Source organism: Eschrichtius robustus, chromosome 4 (genome assembly GCF_028021215.1).
Source record: "Eschrichtius robustus isolate mEscRob2 chromosome 4, mEscRob2.pri, whole genome shotgun sequence".
NCBI classification, from domain to species: Eukaryota; Metazoa; Chordata; class Mammalia; order Artiodactyla; family Eschrichtiidae; genus Eschrichtius; species Eschrichtius robustus.
This window is the reverse complement of record NC_090827.1, coordinates 118,297,469-118,325,171: the sequence shown is the minus strand read 5'-3', so window position 1 is coordinate 118,325,171 and position 27,703 is coordinate 118,297,469. Positions and strand designations below refer to the sequence as shown.

Below are 27,703 nucleotides of genomic sequence, written 5' to 3'. Positions count from 1 at the left end.
ATGTGGGATCTTCTCAGACCAGGGCTCGAACCCGTGTCCCCTGCATTGGCAGGCAGATTCTCAACCACTGCGCCACCAGGGAAGCCCCTTTCATTCTTTATCTCCACTCTGAGTCACCTCTTTAGGTGCAAGGCCACACCCCGGGTTTTGATGGTATGCAACATTGCTCCCCCCTAAGATGGATCCATTTTCTCCCCTTACCAAAGCCTTCAAATACAAGGACCAATCCATTTTACCCACTGCAATATGTAGTTACAATGGGTTCTTTTGCACTTTGAACCTTCTGTAGTAGTTGGTGTGACATCGACGATGCATTTTTCATTTATACTTTTCTCTGCAAGCTGGACTGGTACCTTAGCTTGTATATGGCTTTTTGCTCAACTGATTATAACCTACTAGATATCTGACAGTGAATTTTGAAAGAATTTTTTTGGGCATCTAATTGTAGCTGGTGAGGCTTAGTCACTGGTTTAGATTAGCACCAAGAATTTCCAGGATTTTCACATGCTTGTCAATACAGTTTTCCACTAATGTGACATGCCAACCTGTTAGAAGAGTACTAGTTATGTGAAACAAGGCCACCTTGAAATAGCAATCATTCATGAAAACACTCTTCTCTGCAGGGACACCGGCAGAAAACATATTACTCTAAATGCAGCTAACTTCCAGTCCTCTACTCTTCAACAGGACATGCTGCTAACCTCTCCTCAGCACCACTTACCAATGTGCTGCCATTCTGCATGTTGTGCAAGTCTCTATGGGCATGAGCACAGAAGTCCAAACATGCAGTGACCCCTGAGAATGGACGGCCTTCCTTCAGACCCAGACGACACTCTGGTGCTCTGTGTTCGTATTCAATCTGAAAAATAGAAGCGAGTGTGTGACTGGGGAAGTACTTAGGCATTTCAAATTTTTAGGCACACATTTGAGAAAAAAGTACAAGACCTGTGTACTGAGCAGGCCAAAAAGGTTCCTTAGTATTATATTTTATATCCCCAAATACAATGGAATGACACAAAATAGAGCAAATGCCTTGACACAGTAAAGTTATTTAATAGTGTTACTGAGCTATAATTGACTTACACTTTAAATATATGCTGTTTATTGTACTATTTGATTATATATACACACACACACACACACACATATACATACATGAAACCACTACCACAATCAAAATAATGTACATATCTATCATTCCCAAAAGTTTCCTCACACCTCTTTATAATTCATGCCTCCCACTTTGTTCCCAGGCAACTACTGATCTGCTTCCTGTCACTAGAGATTATTGTAGTTTGCATTTTCTAGAATTTTACATAAATAAATCCATTTTGAGTTGATTTTTACATAGGGTATGAGATTAAGAGTCAAAGAATTTTTTTCCATATGGATATCCAACTGTTCAAACACTGCTGGGTAAAAAGTTTACACTTATCCCATTGAATTGCCTTTGTTGAAAATCAATTGACCATACATGTTGAATCTATTTCCAGACTCTCTATTCTGATCTTTTGTTATGCAATGGTGTGCTGGTGTGTGTGTGTATGTATGTGTGTATATGCCAATAATCAACTGTCTTGATTACTAGTAAATGTGGATTTGTAGTAAATCTTGAAATCAGGGAGTAAAGGTATTCAAATTCTGTTCTTTAAAAAAAAAGTTTGACTATTACAGGTTCTTTACATTTCTATTTATTTTAGAATCACCTTGTCAATTCCTTCAGAACACCTGGTGAGATTTTGATAGGTCATATACTGAATCCATTGATTAATTTGGGGAAAACTGACATCTTAATAATACTTAGTCTTGTGATCCATGAACATGGTATATATCATTCCAGTTATTTAGGTCTTTTATAATTTCTCTCAGAAATGTTTTGTAGTTTTCAGTGCACAGGTCTTGTACATTTTTGTCAAATATATATTAAGAATTTCATATTTTTGATGCTATTTTAATTGTTATTGGTTTTCATTTCAATTTTTAATGGTTTATTGCTAGTATACAGAAATACAATCGATTTTTGTATTTTGCAACTGTGCTAAACCATTTTTTAGTTCTAGGAGGATTTTTGGTAGACTCTTTGGGACTTTCCACACACATGTTGTCTGCAGATAAGGATAGTTTCATTTCTTCATATTCAATCTGTATCCTTCTTATTTTCTTTTTCTTGCCTATTGCACTAAAATTTCCAGTTAGATGTTAAATAGAATAAGATACAAGTATATATTATACAGCACAAGGAATATAGTCAACATTTTATAATAATTATAAATGGAGTATAATCTTTAACAATTGTGAATCACTATGTTGTACATGCGAAACATATAATATTGTAAATCAACTATACCTCAATTAAAAAAATTAGGTTGCCACAAGAAGCTTGCTGGCAAGATGAGAACTATTCTTGAAAACATCCCTTGAATTTTCTTAAGCAAACAGTCATTTGATAAAGAGTAAAAACTATTTATTTTTATTATTGTACGACAATTGTTTATTAAATTTATGTTTATAAATATGGCACAGAGAACATCTTCAACAAATAGTAAAACCTACTTGAGAAGTTAAAAAAAAAAAGATGTTAACTAGAAGTGGTGAGAATGGACATGCTTTTCTTGTTCCCAATGTATAATGTGTTTTTAAAAAATTTTAGCTTTCCATTTACTGAGTTTTCACAGACGGCAAAGCTTACCTTAGGTAATAGGCATGATCCCATTACAGTAAAATAGCATTAAAAAGTTTCATGTCACAAAACGGAGCAAAGAAATTACAGTTCCAACTAGCTGAGCAAGTTAAGGAATGAAATGCTTCTTTAACTTGCTGCTTTACCATAAAAACGCTAAGCACTTTAGTTCTTTCACCATTATGTGTGACGTTAGTTTTAGGTTTTTCATCTATGCCCTTTATCAGGCTGAGGAAGTTTCCTTCTATAGACGTTAAATTTTGTCAAATGCTTTTACCCTATCTCTTGAGATAGTTTTCCCCATTATGTTGGTTAATATGGTGAATCACATTGATTGATCTTTGAGTGTTAAATGAACAAGCTGCTCCTGAAATAAACTCCATTTGATCATAATATATTATCCCTTTTACACATCGTTGGATGAATTTAGATGAAATTTTGTTAAGAATTTTCACATCAATATTCATGAAGATCATTGGACTTTATTTTTTCTTTAATGCCCCTGTCTGATTTTAGTACCAGGATATTTCCAGCCTCATAGAATGAGTTGGGAAGTACTTACTCCTCTGCTACCATCTAGAAGAGTTTCCATTGAACTATTCTTTCTTTCTTAAATAATGAGTGAAATTTGGAAGGGAAATCATCTGGGCCTGGGGTTTTCTTTTTGGGAAAGTTTTTAATTACAAATTCAATTTTTTAATAGATATAGGACTACTCATGGTATTTTTTCTTTAGTAAGCTTCTGTAATTTGTGCCTTTCAAGGACTTTGCCCATTTCATCTAAGTCATTAAATTTATTTTCATAAAGTTTTAATAATGTTTTCATTATTATTCTTTTACTGTCTGTAGGATATGTAATGGTGTCTCATCTCTAATTCTTGATATTGACAATTTGTACCGTCTCTTTTTTTCCTGAACAAATTGACTCAAAGTACTAGCTTTTGGTTTCACTGATATATTCTGTTTTCTGTATTCTATTTCATTGATTTCTGTTCTTACCTTTAGTTTTTCCTTCCTTCTGCCTTTTATATGGCTATAATTGCTCTTTTTCCAAGCTTCATGGGATATAAGCATAGATCATTGATTTGAGACTTTATATAACATTTCTGATATAAATGTTCAATGTTATAAATCTTTATCTAAGTAAGCGTCATAGCTGCATCCCACAAGTTTCAATGTCACATCTTCATTTTCATTCAGTTTGAAATACTTTCTCCCTTGTGATTTATTCTTTGGCCCACAGGTCATTTAGAAATAAGTTGCTAAGTTTCCAGATATTTAGGGATTTTGTAGGTATCCTTCTGGTACAGATTTTCAATTTAATTTCATTGTGATCAGATAACATATTTTGTGGCTTTTAAATTTATCAATACTTGTTTCATGACCCAGAATATAAGCTATCTTGGTAAATCATCCCTGTATATTTGAAAATAATGTTAATTCTGTCATTGCATGGGGAGTTCTATACATAACATCAATTTCGTTAAGTGTTGTTCAAGTCTTCTGTCCTCTTACTAATCTTCTGTCTACTTGTTCTAATGGCTTGAGAGAGAGATATTGAAAACTGACTGTAACTGGAGCTTTGTTTTTAGTTGTATCAGTTTTTGTTTAATAAAATTTAAAGCTATTATTAGATGCATAGTTAGGATTATCATATTCTCTTGCTAAACTGACCTTTTTATTATTATAAAATGATCCTCTTTATGATATTCTTTGCTATGAAATCTACTTTGCTATTAATATCATTCCAGCTTTCTTTTGATTGACATTAGCACGGTATTTCTTGGTTCTTGCTTTTTTAAATATCACAATTGTTCTGTATTAATGTGATTATTCAATATCACAAGCTCTGCCTTTTAATTGGGAGTGTTAAAAAAAATTTACATTTAATGTGGTTTTTGATATGGCTGGGATTAAATATACCATTTGCTATTTGTTTTGTATTTGTTTTAGCTTTCTTTTAGTTCCATATTTTAATTTAATTTAATTTATTTATTTATGGCTGTGTTGGGTCTTCGTTTCTGTGCAAGGGCTTTCTCTAGTTGCGGCAAGTGGGGGCCACTCTCCATCGCAGTGCGCGGGCCTCTCACTATCGCGGCCTCTCTTGTTGCGGAGCACAGGCTCCAGATGCGCAGGCTCAGTAATTGTGGCTCACGGGCCCAGTTGCTCTGCAGCACGTGGGATCTTCCCAGACCAGGGCTCGAACCCGTGTCCCCTGCATTGGCAGGCAGATTCTCAACCACTGCACCACCAGGGAAGCCCTAGTTCCATATTTTAAAATATGTTTTGGGATTAATTCCATTCTCATCTCTTTACTGGGGGATTAGTTATACACTTTTTGTTAGTGGCTGCCTGCTTTAAGGTTTACAGTGTAGTGTACAGTCTATATTCAAGTAATATACCATTCCATCCATGTATAATATAAGAATCTTACAACAGTATATTTCCAATCCCCAAGCCTCTGTGCTACTTTTACATGTTATAAACCTTAAATTACATTTTTAATATATTTTAAAATAACAAACTATCTTGTAAAGAAATTTTTTAAATAAGGGGAAAAAGTCTTTTTACTCGCATATCTACTACTTTTTACTCTAAATCTACTATTTATGATGTTTTCATTCCTTTTTGCCAATCCAGATTCTATCTGGTATCATTTTTCTTTCTATCAGAGGGCTTCCTTTAACACTTTTGAAGTTTTAGTCTGCCGGTGGTGGTAAATTATTTATTTCAGCTTTTGTATGCCTGAAAAAAAAAAATCTTTATTTTGCCTTCACTTTTGAGAGCTGTTTTTACTGGTTATAGATTTCTAGATTGATAGTCTTTTTTTTTTTTTTTTTCTTTCTGTACTTTAAGGATGTTTTTCCTCTTTTTTCTTGCATCTTTCTCAGACTTTAAGTCTTGTGTGTCTATTATCCACTTTTTCCCTATAAGTAATGTCTTTTTTCCCCCATCTACTTTTCACATTTTCTCTTAATCACTGTAAGCAAATTGATTTTAATGTGATTTTATACAGTTTCTTCATATCTCCCCGCACCCCCCCCCCCCCCCCCACCACCATTTGGGGCTTGCTGAGCTTCTGGGATCAATGGGTTTATCGTTTTGAACAAATTTGAAAAATAATTGGCCATTATATTTAAAAATATTTTTCTGTCCTCCTTTTGGGACTCTAATTACACATATATTACTGTAATAATATTGTGCGATGCTGTGATCTAGTTAGCTTTATTCTGTTCCTTGAATAAAAATGTATACAAAATCTAGCTGGTCCTTAGACACATGCCATCTCATAAGAAATACCATGCAGGGGTCTGTGAATGGATTACTGGAAATTTATCTCTATGTCTGGAGATAGTTCTAAGTGCATGGCTTTCTGATGGTGTAAATCTGTGCTGTTCAATACGGCAGCTACTAGCCACATGTAGCAATTTACATTTAAGTTAATTAAAATGAAAAGTTCATTAACTCAATTGCACTAACCACATATCAAGTGTTCAGTAACCACATGTGGCTAGTAACTACCGTTCTGAACAGTGTAGACAGAAAATATTTCCATTGTCATAGAAAGTTTTCTTGGTTTAAAATGTCATCCCCACACATGACGAAAGCACATGATTTTGAGATTTGAGCCTGCTAATTCAGTCCTAAAGTTTAGTGGTAAGATAACCATAGAAAAGATAGAGAAATATAACTCTACTGGATAGATATAAAGGATATTTAAGTTAAGAAAACCTATATTCTAATTCCATGGAGCTGACAGAAGAAATGCTGTGAAGACCCAATGAAGCTTAACTTCAGCAATAAGACTTTATAAAATCAAGGAACAAAGCAAAGAAGAACATTCATATATGAGAAATAAAGGTACTATATTCAGTTGGGGGAAGGAGGCAAATACCAAATAGTAGACTTTCACAGCACCTATAACCTTGATGTGTTATGTATACTGTAGGAAAAGATCACATGGCTGTTTTCTGGGGTCTCTAAACCATGTTAAGACATATGGATAAACTTTGCAGTAGTACCTACCATGCAATATAAAAAAACACCTTATTCGTTCTTAGCCATTAGTTGATTTAGTTTATATAGACATTACATTTATTTTTTAATGTATGAGTGTATGCATGTATTTAAATTTTATTTTATTGTGGTAAGAACACTTAACATAAGAGCTACACTTTTAACAAATTTTTAAACGTACATTATCGTTGACTATAGGTACGATTGTACAGCAGATCTGTAGACCTTATTCATCTTGCTTAACTGAAACTTCATGCCAATCGTTTAGTATATCTATCTACACATTTACTCATATACAAATATTAAAACACATCTAAGGAATTATACCTAATAATCTTGTTATAACTTAAAAACTTGGGGCACCTTCTTATTTTAGATATTCCAGGTTCAGGAAATGCATAAGATACTCCAAACAAAAAGTAATAGTGTAGAATATAAATGCTTAGATAATCAAGTTTGTATGAGACAGTCTATAATAGGAATCAAAGGAGTAAGAACATCAATGCTTGTTGTTCTGTCCCTTTCCCCAGTTAAAGCCATTTGATTAATATCCCCTATAAAAAATTCACTCAACAGAAAATGGCCCAACTTGAAATCTAGCAACATAGACTCAATTTATTTTCTTTTTATAGCTTGATTTATTATTTTGCTCACCAGAATTATTTTACAACAGTAGCAAACCATTCCTTATACTTTTCTGTGACACTGATTGAAATAGGTAAGGTTGTAAAAATGACAGTATTAATCCCACTGTTATTAATAGCATTTAAAATAATTTTCATAGACATTAACATATATCTCTAAATATCTAGGTTGTGACATAAAACAACTTATAAAGAGACAGTCACTATTAAAGTTGCCTCCTTTGCGTCCACTTAAAAAAAAAAAAAAAAAGATGAATTGAGGTTTGGGGAAAATGTTAAAGTCCACAACGGAAACAAGAATAGCTAAATTGTTGACTAGAATTGGTGCCCTGTCTATCTCTGCTACGTAGACTAATCTAGTCCCCTTAGAGTCTTTAACATTATTAAGTAAATGACAATGTTTGCAAAATGTGTCACACTTCACGCTTTCCCGTATCCATGCTGCTGTGTACTCTGCTCTGAATACCTTCTCATCACCTCAAGCTTTCCTCCATCTATCAACCTTCCTCTTCCTCTTAAATCTTTAACCTCTTCTATTCCATTGCTCCTACCCCCAGTCCTTCCTTCACTGGTTTCTCTTCCCCCACTCACCCCTAAAATGTTAAATATTAAAATCATTAGCCCCTTCTCCTCTTTGTAATCTTCACTCTGAAAAATTGTATTTACTACTAACTACTTCCTGCATTTTGATAACTCCCAAATCACAGTGCTAACCTGGATTTTTCTCCCGATTTTTCTTTTAATTATCCTAGAAGTATGTCAAACCTAGCATGTCCAAAATGAAATTTGTCATCTTCTCCTTATCTCCTCCAAACTTACTTTTCCTCACTGATTCCTAATACTAATAGAACCACCTGTCCAAGCCAGAAATTTGGTGGCCCCTCAAATTCTCTCTTTTGCTCATTCTCAAATCTGATTGGTCACTAAGTTCATAAGTTCCACCAAATATTTCACATACTTATTTCATTTTCTCTATCACTGCTACTGCTATTTCGTTAAATTAGGACCTTAACGTCTCTTGCCCAGTGATTGCAGTAGCTTACTTCTCTAATTTAATCTTCTATAATCTAAGCTGTATTTCATTTATTTGGCTTGAGTGACCTTTTCAAGTTAAATCACTTCACCCTCACCGTCCCCAATATACACTTAGAACACCCCAGTGGTAGGCCTCTTACCTATAAGATAAAGTTCAAAGATCTTTGTATGGCCTGCAAGGCCATCTGTGACCTTAACATCTCTACTTTCAGGGAGAACCCTTTTGTTCCTTCAGAAATGTGTGCATACTTCTGTCCCAGCTGTTATCATTTTTTTCTATAGCTGGCATTTTACATATCTCTGTCTCCTCTAAGGAAGGAGTTTTGTAAAGACAGAGAATCTGCATTGCTCATCTTAATGTCCACAGTGACTAAACAAAGCATCTGGTTCATAACAGGCTTTCATTTAGTGCTTTTGCTGTTGATGTTATTGAAACAGTGTAGACTTCACGGTCTTTTGCCTCCTTCACGAGCATTTCTGGACAAATCACCTGGCCTTCCATATAGGTACAACCCAGCACACACTTAGAAAATAGGAAAGGAAAAAGAAAAAGGAAAAATCTAGCAAAATCTGACATATCTCGACACATGTATACACACTCACAAAGTAGTACACCCATAGCTTTACATGCATAGATTTGCTGTGGAAACAGTTAACAGGTGGTTAGAACCTATAGTATGAGCCATATAATTGCAATTAATCACTAAAGTCTGCTTACAGAGATACAATTATCCATATGAGAACAAGATTAGTAGGTAAAACAGCTTGTGAGCCTTAAAAGCTCATTATCTTTACAGATTAAAAGACCAAAAATACACTCTTTTGGATGGTGTAATTTTCATATATCAAATTTTCATATATCAAAAACAGAACACTGCAGTGGTTTCAACAATTAGGAAGAGAAAAAGTTAGAAAAATAAAGGAAAATCGTTGCTTCAAAAATATTTTTGGAAAGATAGGCCATCAATAATGAGTAAGTAAAGTGTTCTAATCATTGTCAATAACTGTTTAAACTTACCTGATTATTATAGGCATCAGGTGCAAGTTTCTTGTATGTTGGTGCCATAAGAGTGGACAGGTTTTGTAAATGAGACTCCAGTTTCTCTTCCTGTATAAAATGAATAATTCTACATATTAAATTCTAAATCCAATCTATCCATATATGAGAGAGGCTATCAATTAGATTTTTTCCCCTACATCTTAGATCCAAATCACAAATATATATCGTCTCATTAAATATCGGCTTGGCCAAAAAGTTTGTTCGGGGTTTTCCCATAACATCTTTGGCCAACCCAATAACTAAATATCATCTTAACGTGACTATTTCTAAGTGAAAAGCACAGACCATATATCACCTATTTTTGTATGTGCTGTTAAATGTCTAGCTCTTTGGTATTTACATGAGATTAATCAATTTTCTACTTTGCATGCAGATATTTGGCATTTTATTAATATAAGTCTATGCTGGTAGCAGGATTAGGAGAATGAAGCCATACGGTCTTTGAAAGGTCACATTCTCTATTCTTCTCCAATTAGTGGCCGAGGAAGATGAGCTATTGAAAGGATTTGTTTGGTTTAATCTATTTCTAATCTTTATATTTTAAATGTTTATAAAAAATAGCATTACAAAATTTGAAATGATCACTCCATAGAACTAAAAATTACTATGTGGTTCAAATATGAATAAAACTCTAAGAACTATAATGTGGTATATATAAAAAACTTTGTAAAGTTTACTTGAGAGGAAAAATGTTCAGGTATATTTCCCCCCCACCCCCAAGCAAAGAATATGCTTTTTTAAATGGTAGGGGACAATACTCAGTTGTTCTATTCATACTTAGACGTTCTCATTTCACATTGATATTTCTCTAAAAAACCTTGGGAGATGTAAGCAGCTGGCAGCGATATACTTGTTTGCATTTTAGAAGGTAAGGAGGTTTCTGACTGGAGTCCTCCTACCTAAAACAGAGGGAGGATGTCACCAGCCATCCCCTGCATTTGTTTACATGAAACACCACAGAGTGATAAACATTTATGAAGTAGTGGTGAAAATGCTCTCCAGTGTGAAAATTAAAAGTGTAAGACAGCAGGCAAAATTGCTATTCATTAGGTTTATTAAGTATTTGTGTGTTTTCTTTTCTTTTTTTTTTAAAAGGAACCATTTTGAGATATGTCAGGGCACACGGTTTTTTGTTTTTTTTTTTTTAAATTTTATTTATTTTTGGCTGTGTTGGGTCTTCGTTTCTGTGTGAGGGCTTTCTCTAGTTGTGGCAAGCGGTGGCCACTCTTCATCGCGGTGCGTGGGCCTCTCGTTGCAGGGCACAGGCTCCAGACGCGCAGGCTCAGTAATTGTGGCTCACGGGCCCAGTTGCTCCGCGGCATGTGGGATCCTCCCAGACCAGGGCTCGAACCCGTGTCCCCTGCATTGGCAGGCAGATTCTCAACCACTGCGCCACCAGGGAAGCCCCTTGTGTGTTTTCTTAGGCAAAGAGGATATCTAGCACATTAATACAGCTTATTAAAATGTTATGATTCTATGAAAAATTTATATCATGACTTGAAGAGCTTTTGCACTTTATTAAACTTCCACTTACTATTATAGTCACAAATAATAAAGCTAACAAACTTTTCAAAGGGACATATAAAAATTATTACATCAATAGTATAATTGCATATTTCAATTGCATTGAAAATTTGAAAGAAAATTATAACATGTATGGATTTACTAAAAATTTGATCATATATGAATGCTAAATATACTGAGGTTTTCTGATTATGCAATTAGCATACTCTAGAATACATGCTACCCAAAAGTTGTTAAATGTGATACCAGTCTACAAGTTATATTTTGAGAAATAATATATATTCTAGAGAAGGACAAAAACCAGTGATGTCAATGAGAAATCAATGTTCATTTATTTCAACTACACCGTTATATTAAAATCTAAATATGTTTTAGTTACTTGAATGCATTTATTATAGTAACATTAAGCCATCAAATCCCATGGGTTGAAAATGTGACTAGAAATGGACTTTTATGAATGTGGCAGTCACGAACATGATTTCTATAATTCAGGTTCAAAAGATGAAAAGTTCTAACACTGAAGTAGTAATATTTAGTTTTAATATGTAAATGACAGCTGTGTAAAACTCTGGAGTTTACATAAAAGACAAAGAATAAATGTAAAAGGCCATAAGTATAGTTTATGTTGATCAAACTTTATTACTTTAGTAGCACATGGTGGTTATTATGCTAATTTTATAAAATATTATTATGTGTGTCTACAGTTTAGCCAAAATTTTACTGATCTATCTCTGGGATGAAATTCTCTGTTAATGAGAGTTTGAGTATATTATATTGTTCACTTCATCTGTGCTCATCAATTCTCCATGAAAAATAAACAGATTATACATCAGGAAGTAAACAAACCTCTTTTGGGTCATCCCCAAGCAGCTTAAATTTTCTTGGGATCTTGCTTCTGGCAAACTTACATCCATTGTAGTACATGCTCCATGAACAACCAAAAGAAAAGGAGGCACCACAGGTCTCTGGGTCCAGCCCCTGACAGGCACACGTTCTCCTGAGAAATCAAAGAACCAAGTTCATGACTATGGATAGCACTGTCCAGGCTATCAATCTCATATTCTGGGTGTCTACATTCCAAAAATGAATGCAAATTAGTTTTGAAAGAAGTCTAACTCTATATTAAGCTGTGCCACAATCACATTAGAAAAGCACTATTTCGATTGACTTTAAAAGACAACTTAAACATTTTATTGTAGTATACTACACACAGAGAAAGTACACATAATTTTATAGCTTCTAATCACTCACAAATGAAACATACACAAGTGAGTGCCACTCAAACTAAGAAACAAAACATATACTTGCACCCCGAAATCCCATCTTATATTTCCTTCCAGGCATTGTCCTCCTAACAGTAACTTCTATCAGAAGAGATTAGCTCTGCCTACTTTTAGCCTATATAAAATATACTATATTCCTACTGAATATAGTGTGTGTGTATGTATGTGTGTGTATATATATGCCTATTTTTATACTATATATACTATAAACCTACTGAATTTAGTGTGTGTGTATATAAATGTGTGTGTGTATATATATATAGTTTTGCCCATTTTTATACAACGTATAGTATAGTACACACACATATGTATAGTTTTGACTATTTTTATACTACATATAGTATGCCATATATTTCTATACTATAGTATAAAAATAGGCAAAACTGTATGTGTATACGTACATGTACACATATACATACACACATACGTACATAACATACACATGTATATGCAGTTATCTAGTATAAGCTTATTTGTGTCTTGCTTCTTCAACATTGTTTGGAATATCCATCCACATTGTTGCATGTAGTTATACTTTATATTGATGTATTTATTCACTGAGTACAGTTTCTATTATATGGATATGTCACAAATTAATCGTTCCACCATTGATGGGCATTTGAGTGCTTTCTAGTTTTTGGCTAAAATACAGTATTGTGACTTCACATCCCAAGTCAGTTATATCCTAAGGGCGATAAACAGACAAACAAGCAAAGAAACCAAAAATTAAAAACAGGATAAAACAACCCCCTAGGAAAACTATATTCAGTAGGTGTTTTTTCACAGCTGTATTGAGGTATAATTGACAAATAAAATTGTAAGATATTCAAAGTATACAACGTGATGATTTGATATAAGCATATATTATGAAAGGATTTTTCCCATCAAGTTAATTAACACATCTATCACCTCACATATTTCTTTTTCTTGCAATGAACATTTAAGTTCAACTCTTTTAGCAAATTTCAGTTATATAGTAAGGTGTTATCAACTATAGTCATTAGATCCTGAGACCTTACTCATTTTATAACTGAAAGAATATATATACCCTTTTACCAACCTCTCCCTATTTCCCTCATCCCCCAGCCTCTCACAACTTTTCTACTCTGTTTCTGTGAGTTTGACTTTTGTTTTTTGTTTTTGATTCCACATATAAGTAATATCAGGTATCTGTCTCTCTCTGTCTGGCTTATTTCACTTAGCATAATCCCCTCCAGATTCCTCCATGTTGTCGAAAATGGCAGGATTTCCTTTTTTAAAAGCTGAATAATATTCCTGTGTGTGTGTTCACAAACCACATCTTTATCCATTGATGGACACTTCGGTTGTCTCCACACCTTGGTTACTGTGAATAATGCTGCAATTGGAATGCAGATATCCCTTTGAGATAATGATTTCACTTCCTTTGGATACATGTTAAGAAGTGGATCGTTTGTTTATGTATGGCTCTCCTGACCTCATTGGACAACAGTAGTCTTATTTGTAGTAATGATATTATTTTGAAATTACTTATGTATGTTGTGACATGAAAAAAATCATTGTTAATGTCAAGAAATAAGAATTTCAGTGTAAGATGAAATAAGTCTAAAGATAAGTAAATACTCTGTAAAATCCTATGAATAGGAAATAGTATGAACTCACGATATGAATTAAAAAGCTCAAATTTTCTCTTTCAAAAAAAAAAAATTACTTCTTATATCAGCCCACTGAAAATGCCTAAAGTAACAATATCTTCGTAGCAATGGGCACATCTGGACACATACTGTGATCTCTAAATATCATTTCTCATTGAAATGAATATAGGTTAAAATCCATGAGGGTTTTTTTTTTTTTTTCAAATGAGTTAATAATGATACCAAAAAGAAAGAACAAACTAACTGATCATTTTTGGATGGTTACTAAAGCACCAAATCACTATTTTGAAATTTCACAACTAAGGATACTTACCATGCATTATTCTGTCATTTGTTTACAAACTATATTTAATGGTAACCAAACAGTTGATAATGAAAAGTTCTTTAAAGAATTCCGTCTAATAAATGCAGAAGGAATGTTATAATTAGAAGTTACAATTTTACAGATGTCAGCAAAAACGGCAGAATAAGGATCTCTGAAAATACCCTCCTCCACAAAAGCAAAAAGAAACCTGGTAAATATTGTCAGAATCAACTCTTCAGAAATATGGAAATTAACAAAAGACTTGCAGCAGTCCAGGAAGCATTTCTTCAAGAAAGGCAATGAAATTTTGGTAGGAAGCTAAGCCTTGCAGTGTTTTAACTTGCCCTATTTCCACTGTCCCCAGAACTCCACGACAGCCTTGAAAACCAACAGCCCACATTTATGGTGAAAATCAGCAGGCTGGCAACCACTGGAGAGGGCAGAATTAGGCTGGATATCCTCCAAAGCCCCATTCCTAGAGAAATGTCATTATTTTACCTATTTGGTAGTTCTCTAGAAGACACCACTGGCAAGGCTTTCTTCATTTGATCTGACTTGGAGTTCACCTATTGTATATAGCCTTTTCCCCACTGGAGATATTTGTTGAAAATAGTCAGAGGCAATTGTTGAACATTGCAGCTGCCTGAGGTCTTGGTAGACAAAACTAGCTAGACTGACCAAGAAAAAGAAAGAAGACCCAAATTACTAAAAAATTAGAAATGAAACGGAGGATACTACCAATGACCTTATAAAAAGCATTATAAGGGAATACTATAAAAATGATCTATCAACAGGTTAGATAACTTAGATGAAATGGACAAATTCCCAGAAAGCACAAACTACTGAGACTGACTCAAGAAGAAATAGAAAATATGAATAGACCTATAACAACAAAAAGACTGAATTAGTAATCAAAAAAATTCCCACAAGGATAAGCCCAAGAGTATATGATTTTGCTGGTGAATTCCACTGAACATTTAAAAAATTAGCCCCAATCCTTTACAAATTCTTCCAAATAATATAAGAGGGAACCCTTTTCAATGTATTCTATGAATCCAGTATTACCCTGAAACCAAAAACAAAGACATCACAAGAAAACTATAGACCAATATCCCTTATCAATATAGATGAAAAAATCCTCAATAAAATACTAGCAAATGGAATCCAGCAACATATACAAAAAGTATACATTATGGCCAAGTAATATCTATCCCAGAAATGCAATGTTGGTCCAATGTATAAAAATCAATCAATATGAAATACCACATTAACAAAGTGAAATGCAGAAAAAGCATTTGAGAAAAGTACAACAACCTTTCATGATAAAAATACTCAACCTAGGAATAGAAAAAAATCTTCCTCAACCTGACAAAGAACATTTACAAAAACCCTACATTTAGCATCATTCCTAATGGTGAAAAGCTGAAAGAAATCAGAGACAAGCAATAGCTGCTTGCTGTTGCCAATTCTGTTCAATATCTACTCTAGGTTCTAGCCAGGGAAATTATGCAAAAGGATCAAAAAAAAAAAAAGAAAAAAGTAGACACCTAGATTGGAAATGGAGAAATTAAACTATCTCTATTTGTAGATGACATGATTTTGTATGTATAAATCCTAAGGAATCCACCAAAAAAATTTAGCACTAATAAGCTAGTTAAATAAGTTTGTAGGATATAAGATTAATATATAAAAACCAATTGTGTAAGTGTATCCTGGCAATGAACAATCCAAAAAAAAAATCAAAATAATTCTACTTAAGATAAGCATCAAAGAGAATAAAATATTTAGAAATTTGACAAAAGACGTGTAGGACTTGTACACTGAAAACTATAAAACATCACTGAAAGAAATTAAAAACCTAAATAAATGTAAAGACATCCTGTGCTAATAAATAGGAAGACTTAATATTGTTAAGATATCAACACTTCCCAATTAATTTGCTGATTCAACAGAACCTCTGTCAAAATCCCAGATGGGGAAATTATTAAGTTCATCCTAAAATTCACAGGGACATGAAAAGGACCCAGAGTATCCTGTAGGATACTGTAAGGATCCTGTAAAAGAAAAACAGTTGGAAGATTTATACATTCCAATTTCAAAACTTACTACAGCAACTACAGCAATCAACAACATATAGTATTGGCATAAGGATAGATATGTAAATTAATGGAACAGAAGAATCCTGAAATGACACATACATCTTTGTCAATTAATCTTCAACGAGAATGAGAGAACCATTCAATATGGAGAAAAGTCTCTTCAACAAATGGTGCTGAGACAACTGGATAGTCATACGCAAAAAAATGAAGTTGAACTCTTATCTCACATCATAACAGTGATCAAAGACCTAAATGTAAGAGCTAAAACTATAATACTCTGGGAAGAAAACACTGGGGTAAATCTTTAATACCCTGGATTCGGCAATGATTTCTTAGATATGACACTGAAAGTACAAGCAGTTAATTTAAAAAAATTGACTTCATCAAAATTAAAAACTTTTGTGCTTCAAGGATATCATCAAATGAAGAGACAACCTACAGAATGAGAAAATATCTGCAAACCATACATCTGATGAGTTCTAGTATCCAGAATATATAAAGAACTCTTATAACTCAGAAAACAATTAATTTAAAAAGGAGTAAAGATTTAAGAAAGGATTTCTTCAAAGAAGATATATGAATAGCCAATAGCAAATGAAATAATGGCTAACATCATTACTCATTAGGGAAATGCAAATCAAAACCACGAGATACACATTATACCCACTGGAAGGGGTATAATAAATAAAATAAACAAAGGCAGCCAATAAGTAGCTTTGGTGAAAATGTGGAAACATCAGAACCTCCATATATTGTTGGTAGGCATGAAGAGTGGTGCAGCTGTTTTGGAAAACAGTTTGGCAGTTCCTCAAAAAGTTAAACGTAGTTACCATACAACCAAAATTGTCACTCCTAGGTATACACCCAAGAGAACTGAAAATATATGTCTATACAGAAACCTGTACAGAGATATTCATAGCAGCATTATTCATAACAGCCAAAAAGTGGAAATAACTAAAGTGTCCATGAACTGATGAACAAAGAAAATGTGGTACACATATATGCAATGGAATATTATTCAGCCATAAAAAGGAATAAAGTACTGATTAATGTTATGACATGGACAAAACTTTAAAACATTATAAAGACCTAGGAATAAAATATGTAGGAATAAATTTACCTAAGGAGGCAAAAGACCTGTACTCTGAAAACTATAAGATGCTGATGAAAGAAATCGAAGATGATACGAACAGATGGAGAGATATACCATGTTCTTGGATTGGAAGAATCAACATTGCGAAAATGACTACACTACCCAAGGCAATCTACAGATTCAATGCAATCCCTATCAAATTGTCAATGGCATTTTTCACAGAACTAGAACAAACATTTTAAAATTTGTATGGAAACACAAAAGACCCCGAATAGCCAAAGCAATCCTGAGAAAGCAAAATGAAGCTAGAGGAATCAGACTCTCTGACTTCAGACTATATTACAAAGCTACAGTCATCAAAACAGTTTGGTACTGGCACAAAAACAGAAATATAGATCAATGGAATAGAAATAAACCCATGCACCTATGGCCAATTAATCTATGACAAAGGAGGCAAGAATATACAATGGAGAAAAGACAGTCTCTTCAATAAGTGGTGCTGGGAAAACTGGAAAGCTACATGTAAAAGAAGGAAATTAGAACATTCTCTAACACCATACACAGAAATAAACTCAAAATGGATCAAAGACCTAAATGTAAGGCTGGACACTATAAAACTGTTAGAGGAAAACATAGGCAGAACACTCTTTGACATAAATTGCAGCAACATCTTTTTTGATTCACCTCCTAGAGTAATGAAAATAAAAACAAAAATAGACAAACGGGACCTAATTAAACTTAAAATCTTCTGCACAGCAAAGGAAGCCATAAACAAAACAAAAAGACAACCCACAGAATGGGAGAAAATATTGATATTTGCAAACAAAGCGACCGACAAGGAATTAACCTCCAAAATATACAAACAACTCATGAAGCTCTATGTCAGAAAAACAAACAATGCAATCAAAAAATGGGCAGAAGATCTAAATAGACATTTCTCCACAGAAGACATACAGATGGCCAAAAAGCACATGAAAAGATGCTCAACATCACTAATTATGAGAGAAATGCAAATCAAAACTACAATGAGGTATCACGCCACACAGGTCAGAATGGCCATCATCAAAAAATCTACAAACAATAAATGCTGGAGAAGGTGGGGAGAAAAGGGAACCCTCATACACTGTTGGTGGGAATGTAAATTGGTACAGCCACTATGGAGAACAGTATGGAAGTTCCTTAAAAAACTAAAAATAGAACTACCATATGAGCCAGTGATCCCACTCCTTGGCATGTATCCAGAGGAAACCATAATTTGAAAAGATACGTGCACCCCAGTGTTCACTGCAGCACAATTTACAACAGCCAAGACACGGAAGCAACCTAAATGTCCATCGACAGAGGAATGGATAAAGATGTGGTACATATATACAATGGAATATTACTCAGCCATAAAACAGAACAAAATAATGCCATTTGTAGCAACATGGGTGGACCTAGAGATTATCATGCTAAGTGAAGTAAGTCAGATAAATATCATATGATATCACGCATATATGGAATATTTAAAAAATGACTTACAAAACAGAAACAAACTCACAGATTTTTAAAACAAACTTTTGGAGACCAAAGGGGAAATGTGGTGGGGGGGAGGGATAAATTAGGAGCTTGGGATGAACATACACACACTACTATATACAAAATGGATAACCAACATGGATCTACTGTATAGCACAGGAAACTCTACTCAATGTGGGAAAAGAATCTGAAAAAGAATGAATAAACTATAATAACCTATATGGGAAAAGAACCTGAGAAAGAATGAATATATGTACGTGTATAACTGAATCACTATGCTGTACACCTGAAACTAACACAACATTGGAAATCAACTATACTCCAGTTAAAAAAAATAAAAATAAAAAAAAATTTAAAAACACATACTATGCTAAGTGAAAGAGGCCAGACAGATTGAATAGAATATTGTATGATTCTATTAATATGAAAAGCCCAGAAAAGGCAACTCTGTAGAGACAGAATGTTGATTAGTAGTTGCCATTTAGTGGGGGAGGAGAATGGGAAGTGATTGCCTAATGGCTTTGAGGTTTCCTTTTGGGAGCAATGAAAATGTTGTACAACTTTGTGAATATACTAATGCACTGTATTGTATACTTTAAAAGGGTGAATTTTATGGTGTGTGAATTATATAGAAATGGAAAAAACTCACACATAACAAAATGACTTCAAGGTGATTTCCTATATGAAGTGGCTTCTGAAAAGGCACCTTTATTTTTATAGAGGCCTTTCAAATATTGTTGGAATTTTTACATTGCAGCCTAATTTTAACATGGCTCAGAACTTGGCTAATGGTTAAATAACAAATCAGAGAAATTGTAATAAAAATATTTACCTATACAACAGATTTTTAAAAACACTCTCAACCTCTTTGGACTTCTAACTGTTAAAAAAAAAAAAAAAAGGGACTTCCCTGGTGGCACAGTGGTTAAGAATCTGCCTGCCAATGCAGGGGACACAGGTTTGATCCCTGGTCTGGGAAGATCCCACATGCCGCGGAGCAACTAAGCCTATGCGCCACAACTACTGAGCCTGAGTGCCACAACTACTGAAGCCCACGTGCCTAGAGCCCGTGCTCTGCAACAAGAGAAGCCACTGCAATAAGAAGCCCACGCACTGCAATGAAGAGTAGCCCCTGCTCACCGCAACTAGAGAAAGCCTGCACGCAGTAACGAAGACCCAATGCAGCCAAAAATAATAAATAAATAAATAAATAAATAAATAAATATTTTAAAAAACAAAATTTAAAAATTATATCAGCCATTTAAACTTATGCAAGAATAGAAAAACTAGCAAAATAAATTAAATGTACATAACAAATTTATACTTTAAAAAATAAGAAAATTATCAATTTGCAAACTAATGGAAACAGGTAATAATCATCGGTGGATGTGCTAAACCATTAGGTAGAAGTTTTCTAGTAAACTTCATGATGGGTGGATCAAGCTAACAACTCCTCAGCTGAACGCTCATAACATCATTATAAATGGAACAAAGCAGATATTATGTCCCTCTTGATGGGTATGAGGAACTAAGATGATTTCATCACCACTTACGAAGCATTTTGCTAATATATACATTCATGTATACACACATATTTAAGTCTCTAACTACCAGTGTACGTACGATACTGGTGACAGAGGAACAAGTTAAGCAAGTGTGCACAGCCAAATCCAGAATGTGAGAAATTTTACAAAGCAAGTCATACAGTCTCTTTAACAAATAAATTCATAAAAAAGAGAGGGGAAACTATAATAAAGTAAAAGAGCCTTGTGAATCATATACTTTATCTTACAAACTGGGACACTTTTGAGAGTAAAAGGAAGTTCTATCAATAACTATACTAGACAATAGGCACGAACTGGGACCTACTCAAAACCCTCAATCAAATGTAAAATATGGACTTTCTTTTTGTCAATATTTTTTTACTTTATATATATGTATATCTAATATGTATATGTGTATATATGTGTACATTGGAAACAGTATCCAATTAGGGAATTTGAACATGGTCTGAACGTTAAATGATATTAAAGAATCACTCAATTTTGAGACGAATGATAATGACACTGTGACTAGGTTTTGTTCATAAAAAAAAAAAAAAAAAAGTCCTTGGGCATATACCCTGAGAAAACCATGATTCAGAAAGACACACGCACCCCAATGTTCACTGCAGCACTATTTACAATAGCCAGGTCATGGAAGCAACCTAAGTGCCCATCAACAGAGAAATGGATGGAGAAGATGTGGTACATATATACAATGGAATATTAACCATAAGAGGGAACAAAATTGTGCCATTTGCAGCAACATGGATGGACCTAGAGACTGTCATACAGAGTGAAGTAAGTCAGAAAGAGAAAAACAAATATCGTGTATTAATGCATATATGTGGAATCTAGAAAAATGGTACAGATGAACCTGTTTGCAAGGCGGAAATAGAGACACTGACATAGAGAAAAAAACATATGGACACCAAGGTGGGGAAAGAAAGGGTGGGATGAATTGGGAGATTGGGATTGACTTATATACACTAATATGTATAGAACAGATAACTAATGAGAACCTACTGTATAGCACAGGGAACTCTACTCAGTGCTCTGTGGTGACCTAAACGGGAAGTAAATCCAAAAAAGAGGGGATATATGTATACATATAGCTGATTCACTTTGCTGTACAGTAGAAACTAACACAACATTGTAAAACAACAAAGTCCTTATCTGTTAGTGATACACACTGAAGTGAACATAGCTTAGATGATATGGCCTCTGTTTTGCTTTAAAACACTGGTGGGGATGGGGTTAGGAAGTGGGGGGTGGGGCGCACAGAATATATGGAATAGTATTGGCAAAATGTGATAAATATACTGCATTCCTCCATTTACGTATATTGGAAAATTTTTATAATATAAAGTTTCTTTAAAAGTTCAATATCACCCAGCATGGCAGAGACACTTCTGGCTTTGACTTCCTTCTAATGACAGATACACTCCCACAACTCTTACTTGCCAAAAAATTATTGGTTAGGCTTAGTCATAAAATAAAAATCTCAAAGGGAAATCTTTAAAGGAGAAAGAGCTGGCTGGGCTCAAAGGAAATGTAAAAATCCGTTTTGACTTTCCCACTGGAAGATGCTCTCGGAGTTCTTTTCTGGGCTCACAGTGGGTGGTTATGGTGCCTGCCGGCACTGGGATTTATAAGAACTCAGTGATGAGGGTCCCACAGCTTTGAATATTAAAATGAGTCAGCAGCCCCAATTTGAGATTACCCTCCATTCTTCACAAAAAAATCGTAATTTTAACTTTTGCCAGACATAAAATAAAACTTATTTTATAGGGTAGAAGAAACTTCAAAAGCTATATCTGAGTGAAGTCTCTATTGCCATTGGTTAAGTGTCTATTTGAATCATGTACCTCAAGTATATTTTTTGTTTTTGGAAACTCGCTCTAAGTACAGGTAGCCCAAAGCTAGAACATCATCTAAATCACTACTCATCTTTACCTTGAAATGATAGACGAAGTTAAGCAAAAGTATACAGATTGGCCTTTAAAATGTCAGTATTTGAAGCACATCTTTTAATAGTTTTGTTCTTGTCCCTATTTAGACCAGTTAAACAAATTAAGTTTTTCTTAGACCCTGGCCCAATCATCATTCATGGTTTTCAAATGCAAAATAACATAATTTAGGAAAGTTCTTAACATAGAATCTGACATATAGAAAGAAATTCTATTTCAGACAGTGGCATTTATAGGAATCAAAGAAAAGCCTTCAGGGGAAAAATAACAGAGATGTATAATATCAATAAAAATTAAATCAATTACAAAGAATGTGAAATGTAGTTTGCAAGAAACTTCAAGAAATTTAAATAAAACAAATGTCATTTTCACAAGAACTTCTTTGGTGGTTTAGAAGTTCCAGCTACCAAGTCTAAGAGGAAGTCTGCTTTACAAAAACAAGGCAGTGTCGCTGAATTCCTGAGAAAAATGCTATCACCAACATCAGCTCAAGATGCCTTAACTTTCATTTTCTTTCTGATTAAAGACACCTAAATACATTTTTTAAAAGGAGAAACAAGGGATGTTAGGGTAAATGGAATATTACTTTATACCTAAAGCAGTCAGTCACAAGTTTGAGTCATGTCTTATGAATCAGCAACTTCTACCTTCCAACCTATCATTTGTAAAAGTGGGTTGATGGCCTTGAGGTACACACCATGACACTTTGGGATCATGACTATCATAGAGAGCCAAGCCACACTTTCATATAGGAAAAGTAACTTTCCTAAATAGGTTATTTATAGTTGATTTGCAACCCTCCCTACCCACCCCCAATGACCCAGAGGGAGGACCTATGTTAATATACAGTAAAACCATACCAGTTAGAGTAACAGTCAGCAAAAGGACAAACTTGGTTAGCAATGGATTGTTGCAATGAGCAGCACAATATTTCCATAAGCTCAGTAAACTCTTTTGTAGTTTGGTGGACGCAGAAGAAAGGTGACTAAAGGAAGAAGTGCAGGGACTTCCCTGGTGGTCCAGTGGTAAAGAATCCGCCTTCCAATGTAGGGGATGCGGGTTCGATCCCTGGTCAGGGAACTAAGATCCCACGTGCCGCGGGGTGACTGAGCCCGTGCGCCGCAACTAGAGAAGCCCGTGCGCCGTGACTACTGAGCTCGCGCGCCTCAGCGGGAGACCCTGCGTGCCGCGAGCTACAGAGCCCACGTGCCCTAGAGCTTGTGCACCACAACTAGAGAAGAGAAAACCTGCACGCCACAACTAGAGGGAAGCCCGCGCCACAACGAAAGATCCTGCATGCCTCAACTAAGACCCGACGCAGCCAAAAAAATTTTAAAAACTAAGAAAAAAGTGCAATATTAAAATTATTTTAGTACTGACTGTGAGTAAAATAGCTACATAAGATTTCAGTGCAGCACTGTGAATTTTCCTGTATTCTTTTAATGACACACAAGAGTAGCATAGCAGAAGGAAAATAAAAAATTAAGCTTTCTCCAAGAGAAGATGTAAACTTCCTGCAAGTAGATAAGGTTAAAAAACAAAAAACACAAACAAAACCATACCAGCACTTGGATGCATTAAATATATTTAACTGCATACCTTGCTCTCCTATTCCAAATTTTTATATTCCTTGAAAATAATGCCCATCCATAGCCACTAATTTCTTGATTATTTAGTAGCAGTACAAGTGGAAGTGATTTTGATTATTATCATGGAAATAATGGACTAGATTGCAGTGAAGTCAAAATCAGTTTGTTTCTACAGAACTTCTATAGATAAGCCTTGTATTTTTATGTTTGCTACATATAAAGTCCTTGACCCGGGAATCCTAAAGTTTCTCACCTAACTGTGTCAGATACTGCGACACAGAAGTGGTGTCAATACTTACTAACGCGGTGGCTAGGCACACAAAACAGTTGTCACTTGCGTAAGCGGACACACAAATATTTTCAGGTTTATGGTATGGTTGAGTTTGTGGGTACAGACACTCAGATTTCCAGCAAGCTGCTTCTAACTCATAGCTATACTGTCCGAAGGTACAAAATATTAGTAAATGAAATTGCTTCGATGTATCCATGTTAGCATTGGCAAATGCAAGTTTCTACTGCATGGCTGTGAAGCAGGCATTTTGATCCCTGTTGTGTAAACGCAGGTTCAACTCTCTGCCCTCAAACCCACAATTAAGCTCTCCTAGCAGTGGAAAGAGAGGAGAGGCCTGGGATGCACTTACTCTTCATTCAGGGCACACCGACGATTGGTGAGCGTGCCGTATTTCCTCAGTGTCTCGGTGAGCTCGGAGTACAGTTTGTCAGCCAGAGAGAGTGGGATTCCTTCCCACACCAGGATGAGAATCACAATCACCGCAGCCTCGCAGGTGTGGCCAGCTCGCTCCCGCACCAAGCACAGTAGCTTCTCCTCGCTGCAGCTTCTGCGAACCACCTGTTCGGGTCACCATTCCACCCCAACACCCACCACCCCAACCAAAACAAAACAAGGGTCACTTGCAGCAGATGAGAGCATTGATTGACGTCTGTATATTTTCTCAAGTCTGGGTCACAATTTGGGCGACATTTACCGGCACCTGCAACTTGCCTTTTGCTGCCCATTATAACGTCGGGGCTTACCCTGGGGTCAGAACTGGGAGAGATGCAAAAGCCCTTGGGGTGTAGCAGACTCGACCCAGTACAGTGGGGACAATGCTCCCTGCACTAAAGCCAGAGCTAGATGGAAGACAATCAAGACCTCAAAGTTCAAGGTCTTCAAAAATGACAAGATAAAGATTAACTGCAGGTACTTAAAGGATTAAGGACCTCTTCCTCACATGCAGGGAAGAATTACACTTCTAGCAGGCACGTGAACAGACCTCTTCCTCACTATTAAATTCTTGCAATTAAATACAGTTTGTACATGATTTTATCCTAATCTGCCCTTTTCTTAGGAGATGACACGTGATAAATATAAGCAATATTCCTTTCAACTGGCATAAATGATTCTCTGATCTGATAACCCAATTCCCAGGGTTAGATGAATGAATCAAAATGCCCAAGACTGAAGACCAAAGGCCTTGTCAAGTCACACTTACCCATTTGGCAATAGGACATCCCTGAGAACTTTTGCCTTCTTTACCAGTATAGATGACTCTTTCAATCCTAATAGCTTTACCCTTCTGTCCAAACCTTAAAGAAATCCACAGAAACACACACACACATAAAATTAGCAAATGAATCTAAGAGGCAATCAAAATATTGAACATTTGAGCATAATTTTACTCTATGGCCACATCCTGAGAAATGAATAGTTTATTTTTGAAAAACAGAACTAAGCCAAGCAAACTGGATAATAGACTTTAAGCCTTGTACTTCTTCAGTATCAAAATATACTGATAATTGTAATGAACTATTTTGAAATTACATGATGGGTAAAAATAATGGGAAAGCTTATGTTTATACAAAATTTCACCAAGCACAAAACTTTTTAAAGTTTGTTAAATTCAGTCTTCTAAGATACGTACTATTTGTCCTTTACTAAATTTAGTTATTTTAAAACTTGGGGAATCATAAGATTTTAGTTAGAACTGTTTCTCTAAGAATCTCTCATTTTTTAAAAGGCTGGCAAATAACTAGTATCCAGCAATTTTGAAAATATAGGATAATTCTAGAAATAGATTATATTTTCCCTTATGACCAAAGCACTACTTACTCCTTGCTAATAAAAGAGGGCACTTAGGGAAATTCACTATTTCTGCCAGGCTACTAGACGATTATTTAGTGAATTTCTATGTGCTAATTTAGAAATGAATGATTTGAATTTGGGGCAACAATGATATAGAATATGTCCTTGCTGCCCAGAATGTCTCCTAACGTATTTTAATGATAAAAACTCCTATCTCTTAAAGAAAAGGCACCCTAGCGTAATAACAGCTCAGAGCTGTGGATACCTATATGAAAGTCTCTCTCTGCATTGGTTATCTTGCTCATAACAGTCTTCAAGTCTGCAAGATGACATGCAGGAGTAACTGTGTAGATTCAGGTAAGTACTTGCATACCTATGACTGACAGTTAAAAAAAAAATGCAGCTATAAATAGAGTCTGTCTCTATTTCTATTCAGTATATCACTCTTGCCCTCTGCTCATACTAACGGACAACTTCCTTGGAGATAACTACTCATTTACAACCCCAGGTGAATTTAACTCAATGGTTCCTTTCTTATACCACCTTTCCCCCCTTTTCCTTTTTTATCATCAAGTGGGAAAACCAGAGTGGGCGCTCTCTTTGCAGCCTGTGCCAGCACCCTTGCGCCTGGCAGGCTGGCTGGCTGGTTGGTTCTTGTTCATGCCTGGGTTTTTCTGGCATCCATCTCAAAGTGGGCAGCCTATGCCAGCTTGCAGACTATTAGTCCTGTCAAATATTGTGACTCTCTGGTGAATAGCACAGTGTGTAGTGCTGGCAACCCTGGAATAGCTAAGCCTACTAATAATTACTCAATTTACAATTGTTGACTGCTTTGTATGTGAAAGCTGGAAAAATTCTGACATATACAAAAGGATAAACGTTAATCTGCCCTGTGCCTTTGCGTTAATTACCTTTCTTCCATGATTTCTCTAATAGCTGCCACATTAGGACCTGCTCCTAGATGGGTATAAAAAGGACCTTCATCTTTTTCAATAATTTGCTCTGTTGAGATAATAGAAGATTATTATTTTAGACCTCAATTATACTAAATATAAAGGCTACATCCACAAAGCTTATCCCCCACCTGTACATTAAAGGTCCTAAATGTGACTTTAAACATTTTTTTCCTTTAAAATGAGTAAACTGATGGACTAATCTATTAGAAAATGTGCCAAATAATTAAGTATATGTCCATTCTGCCTGTTGGATAAAAATATATTAAATTACATTTCAGATATGGGATAAGGAATTATTTTAAATCAAGTAAGTGGAACTAAATAAACAGTGAGGGAATTAGACTATATTATATGTAATATCAACTACAATCCGATTTTTTAAACTGAAGAAAAAGAAAAAAATTACAGCTTACTAGAAGCCTGCCTGTTATTTGGATGTTAAAAGATTAAAAATAAAATTTCCTGTCCTATCTCACCCCCAGGATTTTGTTCAGTTTATTGTCAAGATACCTTTTTCTCCTCTCGTTTCCCCACCATATTCGATCACTTTGTTTTGAAAATAAGAACATTCAATCCAGACCCATATTGTATGTACTACTTTAGAACAACTTATGATGAGAGAAAATATTGAGGAGAGGGTCAGATAAAAGGAAGAGGCTCTTGTAAACCATCA

General features: G+C 35.0%; 1 protein-coding gene across 3 annotated transcripts in view; it reads right to left on the bottom strand.

Moving 5' to 3' along the window:
* The window catches only part of TET2 (tet methylcytosine dioxygenase 2), a 134,812-nt gene that overhangs the window by 7,400 nt on the left and 99,709 nt on the right, over positions 1 to 27,703 (bottom strand). The window contains exons 4-9 of one of the 3 annotated variants that reach the window (XM_068543256.1): positions 26,986 to 27,076; positions 25,485 to 25,578; positions 24,633 to 24,841; positions 11,807 to 11,957; positions 9,395 to 9,484; positions 722 to 859 (exon numbers count right to left, since the gene is read on the bottom strand). In XM_068543256.1, the coding sequence (XP_068399357.1) occupies positions 722 to 859; positions 9,395 to 9,484; positions 11,807 to 11,957; positions 24,633 to 24,841; positions 25,485 to 25,578; positions 26,986 to 27,076 (773 nt within the window). Of the gene's footprint in view, positions 1 to 721; positions 860 to 9,394; positions 9,485 to 11,806; positions 11,958 to 24,632; positions 24,842 to 25,484; positions 25,579 to 26,985; positions 27,077 to 27,703 lie in introns of those variants that run through there. The other 2 variants (XM_068543257.1, XM_068543258.1) reach the window with 2 other exon arrangements.